The 9,464-nt window shown below is 41.8% G+C and overlaps 1 protein-coding gene across 1 annotated transcript; it reads right to left on the reverse strand.

Annotated features, from left to right (window-relative positions):
• Positions 1–747: 747 nt before the first annotated feature.
• On the reverse strand, positions 748–7,924 carry ptger1a (prostaglandin E receptor 1a (subtype EP1)). The gene is made up of 3 exons (XM_049571342.1): positions 7,658–7,924; positions 4,826–5,736; positions 748–1,877 (listed from the first exon to the last, which is right to left on the reverse strand). Exons 2-3 carry the CDS (start codon positions 5,693–5,695, stop codon positions 1,608–1,610), a joined length of 1,140 nt encoding a protein of 379 aa, XP_049427299.1. The 5' UTR covers positions 5,696–5,736; positions 7,658–7,924; the 3' UTR covers positions 748–1,607.
• Positions 7,925–9,464: the final 1,540 nt, after the last annotated feature.

Genomic DNA, 9,464 nt, shown 5'->3' on the forward strand with positions numbered 1-9,464 from the left:
GTTTCCAACTAGTTGCAATTGGCAGAAATTAGCTTTTCAGGCCTGTGGAATAAGAAGGAAAAAATGTTGCAGCTGCAGAACACGTGAGCATGGCTGGAAAGAGATGATGCAGGGGAGGAAAAAGCTAAGCTACAAAGCTAATGATAATAGTATTTCATTAAAGCACCACCCCTAATCTAAACTCGACTCACACTGGAGCCAGACTACCTGCCTAGACACTTGCCCTAGTAAGGAAATGGCAAATGAATCAGTCTTGAATCAAAAAGATTTGCTCAACAATGTTCTTGATTTATTATGTTATTATCCGCATGACCTTCATGGAAAGTCCTTTTCGATCCGTCATTGTTGTCATACGGGAAGTGAAATGCAGAATGAATCAGCAGGTAATCCCTGCTGCAGATCTCTCTGTTCTCGGAGTAAATTCTTAACAACATAGTCATGCACAATCCAGGTTTTTATCTTTAACGCTCAGGAAAGAAGGCAGAATAATTAAGTCCAACGATACAAAATTTAGTGCTATAATTTCACTGTAAAATCAATTAATGTAACACTGCCTTAAAGCACTATCTAGCCAGATTAATCTATATCATATGCACTATATTTAACAGTTGGAGAACTTCACCACTGTATGCAGTGTAACATATTTGTGAACTATACAAATATCTTCCTCCTCAATTCTGACCTATTTTATAGGAAAATAGAGGAAAAGTGCTGTAGAAAAAAATGAGAGTAAAACTTAGTCACATTTCATTGCTTTATTTACATTCAATTTAAGGTTCTATACATATCCTCAGTAAATCGAGGGTACCATTCAAGTATTAACTTATAAAATCTTACATTATTTCACATAAAGCACTGTATAAACAAGCATATTTAAACTTAAACATACATAAACTCCACAGTTTTTGAATATTTATAATCCTTCGTAGAATACATTCAGCAGAATAACTAAAATTAGGAATACAATCTAAATATTCTGGTTTCATCTGGAGCTCCCCCTGGTGGTTATACCGACACAGCTCAATTTTTCCACATTCATCCAATGTAGGAGCAAATCACTGTGCAATTTGTTTTTTACTTCCAAAGGTGGTGAAAATGAACTTTTCAGACAAATAAAACCAAATAAAACTCAGTCCCTCTTTAAGTATCACTCCTGCAAATCTTAGAGTCTTTCAGGACAGAGTGTTTTTAGTACTGCAGTCATATAATGTGGCCTTCATCTCTGCCCTTTGTTACTATGAGTTTCCAAATGAGAATACAAAAATAATGGTAAGGAATGTTCACTTATTGTAAGCAAACAGTAGAAAGTTTATGTGCAAAATCATAGCATTAGCTAGCTTCCATTTGTAAGGTCAGACAATGAACTCACTTGTAAACCTTTGTGGAGTATGAAAGATATATTTTGATTGAATAAGCATTTCTGAAGTGGACCAGCCGAGAAATGTCAAACTGCATGTCTAATCTGATCGGCTCCAAAGCCACAAAGTTAGTTCCCTCCTCATGCTTCTACGTGGGTCTCTCTTTCTAAATGTTTTCAGCTGTAGAATTCTTCATATGCCCGATGACTTGGTGACACAGTACATCCACAGTAAGGTCCTTCTCTCAGCTCAAACTTGGTTGACGTCATTCTTCTCTGAGCTGGGGAAAGAGGTGGGCTCCCAGCGGCCTAAAATATTACCCCTCAGTCCCGCCTGGCACTTAACGATGAGGTAGATTTTGCGGAGAACGGTGCGGCGCAGCAGGATGTAGACCCAGGGGTCGAGGATCTGATTCCACGTGGCCAGCCTCACACCCATCACCATCAGGGTTTTATAGCTGGACAAGTCCTCTCCGATGGTTCCTGTGTAGGAGCGGATCGCTGATATCAGGCCAAAGATCTGCAGGCATGAAAGATGTGACTGTAATTATTACATGATGAGGAAGAAAAAACATTGCATTGATAGAAAAGCTGAAATGAATCAGTTCTCATGGTGATCTAGTTTATTTTGATGTTTTGAGGTTCCTGATGAGTGCAGTCATTTTGGTATTCAGCCATGGATACACCAATATTGCTTTTGCATGATCACATTACAGCTAAAATGGGTGTATAACAAAAAATAAATAATAACTGTCACTATATCCTGACAGCAGTAGCCTAAATAAGGCAGATCATCTCTGTTATCATGCTCTAGTGCCTCCTCAAAGTGTAAAGAATCATGACATCAACCAGTCAGAGCCAAGGAGTCTCTAATGCAGCTGTCAATCATGTCAATCACTGCTAATGAACTGTGGTCAAACTGTCAAACTAGGCAGCAGCACCTAACAAATATTGAAGATTCTGTTCTTGGATTGCCTATTTCTTGCCTTAAAATGTTTTCAGAAACATATTTTAGTGTACTGTTAGGCTGTAACATGAGAAATATTGCCACAGCTGGTGGGCGTACCTTCGTTTTTGCTTTCAACATGGTGGCCGGGTCACAAACTTTGCCATGTTACAGCTAAACTGCACACTAAAATTCATTTTTTTTTCGATAACTACTTATCCTGTTGGGGGTCATGGGAGGGCTGGAGCCTATCCCAGCTGTCACTGGGTGACACTGGACAGGTCGCCAGACTGTCGCAGGGCTGACACATAGAGACAGACAACCGTTCACACTTGTGGGCAATTTAGAGTCACCAATTAACCAAACCTGCATGTCTTTGGACTGTGGGAGGAAGCCGGAGCACATGGAGAAAACCCACGCTGACACGGGGAGAACATGCAAACCCCCACCCTGAGTTTGAACAGGAACCCTCTTGCTGTGAGGCAGCAATGCTAATCACTGCACCACCATGCCACTGTACACTCAAACATGTTTCTGACAGGAACAGTAACAGAATCTTGATTCATATTTGATCAGCGCTGCCTAGTTTAACAGTATGACCGTAGTTCAGCAGCAGTGATTGACATGATTGACAGCCGCTCTCTCTGAAAATGGCCTGTGATTGGCCAAAGTCTCACGTTAGATTTTCTAAAGGCTACACACAGAGATAAGTGAAGGGGCAGACGCCTGGAGTTCTCTTAGAGCATTTGAATTACAATACGTTTAAAGTTTATGATGGGATTTTTGACAGCAAAATTAAACTGGCTACACCACCTTTGAATATTAGGATTTACTTTTATTTTTGTGAGCATGGCAGCACAGATGCACCTATATGACATGTTAGGGTAAGATAAGCTCTTCAGGCCTACCTTTAGGTAATTTAGTGTTTTTAAAATCTTCCCTCCTGCCCACCACGGTTGGGTGTGACTGTAAATTTACCTGACAGGCCACACACATGAACTGATGAAAGGTCAGGCTCGGCTTCTCCTTTCCTTTTTGAAAAAAAAAAAAAGACTAAAACTGGCCGGACTGAACTGCCCTCACTGCCTGGCATTTGTTGATTCCAGTGCAGTTTTGATAGAATAATAATATGGCAGAATCACCAATACTGATATCAATACTTAGATTATTAAAAGCTGTCACATATTATCATGTAAGGAAGAGCAATGTGTCATGTGAATTCTTAAGTCACATGCAAGATGGTTTTAAAGGTAACAGCTGCAGAGATGCAAATAGTGCATGCAACACAAGGAGTGTTCATGTACCCTGAAGGTGATCTAATGTGAGATGGATTGAGTTTTTTTCAAATTGACCGTATTGACAGCGGAGCGGATACTGAGGAGAAGACTGTGTGTATAATTACTGGAAGTATTGATCTGCCTTCACTGCTTCAGAATCTGCCATCAGCGTTTGTTAGAAGACCCTTTTTCCTGTTGATGGTACAGTACACTGGATTATTGCAGTTTCCCAATTACTTGCCACTGATTAAATAGACTTTTTTTACTGTTTCAGGTCGAACTGAGTCCTTCTCTTTGATGATTATTGTCCTAATGCAGAGGCTGTTTTATGTGCTACTAGATCCAGCTACAAACCGCACAGTCTTATGTTTTGTTTTTAAAAATGACAACAATATTTTTCATCTGTTGCTAACGCTGCACTCATATTAAGTGACATAATCCTGGTAGATAATCCTTTCCACAAATGAGGGCAGTAAAAATATTTAAAGTCCCAGCACATTCACACAGGTGTTTTCAGTTACCCTTGTAAGAGCCACGTTCAATCTCAAATTGGTGTGCACAGATTCGCTACGGTTTCTGGGTTGAAATACGTGCTTTTTGGAAACAGTTTGCAGCTGGTTTTGAGGTTTGTTTTCTCCCGTTTGGTTGGAATGTCAGAGGGGTTACCCAGTCACAGATCTGACTCATTGTAGTTACATTATTTGTTAACATGTCACACTTTATTTGGCAATGTGACCATATGTTCCACATGTCAATGAAGCCTGTTTGAATTGAATTAAATGAACCCCAACATAGTAAAAGGCAGTGTGCTTGCATAACACAAGATGGTGTTCAACACATTTTGCCATGTTTTGTTAAGGCTGAACACAGTCAAGGTTGAAGTGTAGTAAAGCTATGCTGGGAATTACATGCTGTCAGCACACTATAGGCACCACTGTAAATGGTGTAAATTTATCCATCCTTACAGGTGCAACAAAGCTGACAAGACAGTGAAGGAGCTGTTAATCAAGCACAGTCTGTACACCAATCAGGCAACAATGAGTGACAACCACTGTGTGAGGAACATTATATGTTATAGTGAGCTGATGCTGCTTTCTAAAGCTGATACTGGCTTGTACAGATAACAGCCAGGCTGCACTAATTCTTTTTATAGTGCTTTTACTAATGCAAACTGAATTAAAGGTGATGTGACCTCATTATGACCTGACTGTATGCTTCCCTCTCATTGTACTTCCTAATACTCACCAGCAGAGGACTCCAGCAGATACATGAGGTGACCATGATGCCGACCAGTTGCACCACCATCTCTATGTCATGGGACTTGGATGAATGAAGGGAGCCCGGCTGCCTCCTGAGCCGAGCGAGCACCAGCGTCAGTCCGCTGATGGTGTTACACACCAACGCCACAGCTAGTGAGGTCAAACCCAGTCCAGAGAAGAGCGTCACAAATGCCACGTCCACCTCCTGAGTGTCACTGAGCACTTTAATGAAACACCAGGTCCCTGGGTCCTGATAGGAGTAAGAGCCCAGCTGAAAGCACGGCAGCAGGGCCACACACAGAGCCGCCAACCAGATGATTGACAAGCAGATCTTTGCTCGGGTTTTGGTGACCAGGGATGAGTGCAGCAGCGGCTTGGTGACACCCAGGCAGCGCTCAGCAGCCATGGCACAGCCCATGAAGAGCGGGCACAGGCCAAAGAACACCATGCTGCCACCCAGGAACTGACACATCCCATCAGAGGAGTTAAAGTCCTCAGGGTGCACACCTCCAGAGAGGTAGAGCCGGAGAACCAGAGCACCAGGGATCACATGGCCGATGAAGTCTGTGATCACCAGTGAAGTGGCAAACAGAAGGAACGTGGCTTTGGTGCGTCGGGGCTGACGGGAGTAGGCATTGGCCAGGATAAAGAGAGCCACAATGTTGGAGATAATGCCAAGTGTCATGGACAACACAACGACAATGACGCCACTGGTGGTGGGCTGCACCAACGTGAGGTTTCCCTGCTGCGATAGCCCTTCAACAGCCACCCTGGCCTCCACCCTCCCTCCACTGTCATTAGAGAAACGGGGGAGAAGCGGGGGGGCTGAGGAGTTGTAGTGGCTCAGAGCTAACATCACTGTACTCTGAGGGTCCGTAGGTCCATAGTTAAAGAAGGCTGCAAAAGAGAGAAGATCAAATGAGATCAACAGAAGGGTTTAGGTTTCGTTTCAATGTTGAAGGGGACACATGTGAAATCGGGGGTTGAAGGTCATCTACCAGAGAATTTTGAACGTCAGACACCTCATTTTCTCCATTCTGGTGATTTTTTATGCTCCAATATGTATATTTTCTGCATCATTTAGTGGTGTAAATGTCTTTAATTTTGTTTAAATATTCATGCACAAGCATGTTCCTAATATTGAGAAAGACATATCCCCTGCAACACCCAAGAAATCTACACAAAAGGATCAATGCATAAGTACAATACTGTTGTTTTGCTTATATTGAAAGGGTAATCTTTAAAAACTACAAAAGTTACACATATACACGGAAAAATAAAGAAAAAAACTGAATAAATGAGTGAGGAAACATTGCACATTTGTCCATATGGGGCTCAAGTGCTCAATAAATGGTATCATGAGTACGAAAATGATGTGCATCATGCTATGGTCGTAGTGACCATCTCAAGCTCAATACTACATGAACATCTACAGAAGATTTTAGAGCAACGCCTAAAACATCTAATGAGGGATTTCATTTCGAATGAATGGTGTTCAGTCCCTCCAGTTGAAGACATACACTCGGAGGATCTATAACATGGAGCACTGAAGTTGTTGTGACAGCTAATGGCAGCCAAACACCAAGCTATGAAAACTGAATGAAAAGTCTTTTCATTCAATTTGTAACGATGCAAGCTATATTTTCTTCATACCTTTTACCACAAAGGTTAAGGGACTTCTAACTTAAACAGTTAAATGCATACTTCTACAAATTCCTCAAAGATAACTGAGGATCTAACTATACCTGTTTTTTTTTTTTGTTTTTTGTTTTTTTTCACTAAAATCCCCTTTGAACCTGCTTGACAGCTGCTCACCCTGCGTATGATGTCCAGCCTGACGCATCAGAGCAAAGCACAACTGTCAGAGCTGTGGTGTTATACGATGGAGAGTGGACTCTGATCACTCAGGTATAGTGTGGATGGAGGTCAAACACAGGTCATAAACAGGACACTGCTCCCAGCAACACACCAACAGAAATCAATATATTAAACACACTATGGCTGAGCTTTGGATTAAGCCAGGGATACTCAACTTCCTCTGCCCAGGGGCCACTTTTGCAGAGTGACAGTTGAGCAGGGGCCAGTTAATAAACAAACATTAAAACTTGTTATCAGTATTTATAATAAATGAATTGTTTTAACCTATCTGTGTTGCTGTCCTCACTCATCTTTGCCAAGAAGCAAATCCAGTCACAATGACTTCTGACAGGTCAGGTGCACACAAGTGTGTGCCTTTCTAGGAACTAGGGGCTTAGCTCAGACTCCTGTCAGGGGCGCTGTGGGGATACTCCCCGCACTTTTATTTTTAAATAAAAAAGCTCTATTTTGATGCTTTTTTAATCTACTCTGGTGCCTTACTTTTATTCAAAGTGTAGGAAAAAATCCCAGTCTGATAATACAATTTTTTTTCAGATTGAGTTTTAATACTTTTAAAAATCTGATTATTTTCTAACCCCTCTTACGATGAATAAAAATTGAGGTCCAGGGTGATGTAAAGAAAATCCAATAACTGGTTTCTGTATCTGAGCAGATCGTGTTCTATATAGACATCAGATAATTTAAACAAACAAACAAACAAACAAACAAACAAATAAACAAAAACATAATGTCTTGCTCTGTACAATTTCCCATTGAGCAATCTGTTAGTTGTGGAGGTAAAGCCTTAAGATGGTGGATTTGCTCCAGCTCCAGCGGAATACTGTGCACTTTTGCAGGGTGCAAGAAAGTATGAACAGGACCTCTTAATAACTTAGGCTATTTTTCTCTTAGCAAAATAACTTAATTTCATCATTAGCTTTAAAAAGACTAAATGACTTACCACTACATAGTTCAGATATCCTTCCCGGTCCAGCTGAACAATAAGACAATACTTTCACTTGTCAGATATCCACAGATAGAAAAAGTCCACGGAACAGATGAAAAAAAAAAAAAAGTCTTTTCCCTGAGAACGGAAATCACGTTTGTCTTTGATTAAGTCCAATGCATCGCTGTCGGCAGTATTTCCCATGGCTGAATGTGTCCGGCTGCTTCATGGTGGCTTGAAGGTTGTAAAGGATCCCCACTGACACTGAAATACCGAGGCATGTTTTTATGTGCCTTCAGTCTGTGTGGGCGTCTCTGCTGCCGAGCTGTGCCCCCCCCCCCCCGCACAAACACACACACACACACACACACACACACACACACACACACACACACGCACACACTCAAGTTCACGTCTCATCCTCTCTGCTGCGCTTCTTTGTCGCTTCTCTCTGTTTATATTAACTGTACGGACAGTAAGCGCGCTTTAATGCTGTTACTCACTTTATGTGTGTCACATAGGTTTCCAAGAAATTATCTCAAATTGGCCTGTTTTATCTTTGTGTACACTAAAGCTACTGTACAGCCGCTGTCACCTTTTAACAGTGGCGACCCTAAAGGGGGGGACAGTTACAGTTTCTGCCCCCCACCCCCTATATTATGGCAAAGGGACAAGTGGCAGCTATTTTCACAGGGGTCCCTTGAGGTCTCTGCTCAAGATATCTGGATGAAAATGGGTTGATATGGTGTCACATAAAACCTGCATAAAAAAGATGCAAAAAAGATGATATAGCCTAGCTACCAGCGGCGTGGTGATCAGGATGTTAACACAAGCACCCATCGCACTGAACACAGACCCCATGAACATCTTAATAATGCTGGGATCACGAGATCACTGAGTCAGTGGTGTCTCATATCAAGCCAACACATTCTTACTCTGACCTCGTCACATATCAAGGTTTGGTCACCGACTTCCCACATCCACATACGACATTTAGCGTTCACATACAGTTTCTTTCAACATAAATGCACTACGTCAGCACAAGAACACTAACTTATGTTTTTTTCCCTCCAGTAACTAACGCACGTGGTTGGGTTTAGGAAAAAAGAACAGGGTTTGGCTTTAGAATCCTGCAGGACGCAAACACCGCTCTCCCGGGTAAAAGTTGGTGCTTGTTGGACCCATCCACCACCACTCCTGCCCACCCTACTTGAACTTTCTCCACCTTAACTCTTGTTCTTGTCCTGCTGCGTTTCCCCTTGATGCCACTGAGCACAGATACACGATAACGGCGACCAGCCGCGTAACATGCCGACGTTAAAGGATGACTTTTTTCGTCAGTGTCTGCCACCTCAAGTCACTGCCCTAGTGCCAGATGTCAATGACTTTGGAGTGAGACCGGGTTGGTCAAGCCTGTTGCAAGAAATCTTGGTGTCACGTTTAATAGTAATTTATGTTTTGAATATCATATCACTAAGCTTGTCTAATTATGTTTTTATCACCCCAGAAAAACTGCAAAAATAAGATCTATTTTAACTTTTAGAGATGCAGAACAGTCTTAACAAAAAACCTTTAAATGATTACAGATTGTACAGAACTCAGCTGCTGTGCTTTTAGCAAGAACCAAGAAGTGATCACATCACACCAGTTTAACCCTCTTTACACTGGCTCCCTGTCTGTTTTGGGATTGATTTTAAGAACTAACTGATTGATTTTAGGGCTCTTTACAGCCTGGCTCCAAATTACATTTCAGACCTTTTAATCCCTTATGAACCTTTGTGTAGTTTGAGATCCTCAGGCAGAGGTCTTTTGTCTGTTCTGG

This window comes from Epinephelus fuscoguttatus, linkage group LG3, assembly GCF_011397635.1.
Source record: "Epinephelus fuscoguttatus linkage group LG3, E.fuscoguttatus.final_Chr_v1".
In the NCBI taxonomy this organism is placed as follows: domain Eukaryota; kingdom Metazoa; phylum Chordata; class Actinopteri; order Perciformes; family Serranidae; genus Epinephelus; species Epinephelus fuscoguttatus.

Bases quoted from the DNA above. Each gene is read 5' to 3' on its own strand.
- ptger1a (XM_049571342.1), bottom strand. From the start codon at position 5,695: ATGTTAGCTCTGAGCCACTACAACTCCTCAGCCCCCCCGCTTCTCCCC. The intron at 1,878-4,825 runs GTGAGTATTAGG...TCATGCCTGCAG, and splicing joins TCTGCTGGAGTCCTCTGCTG to ATCTTTGGCCTGATATCAGC.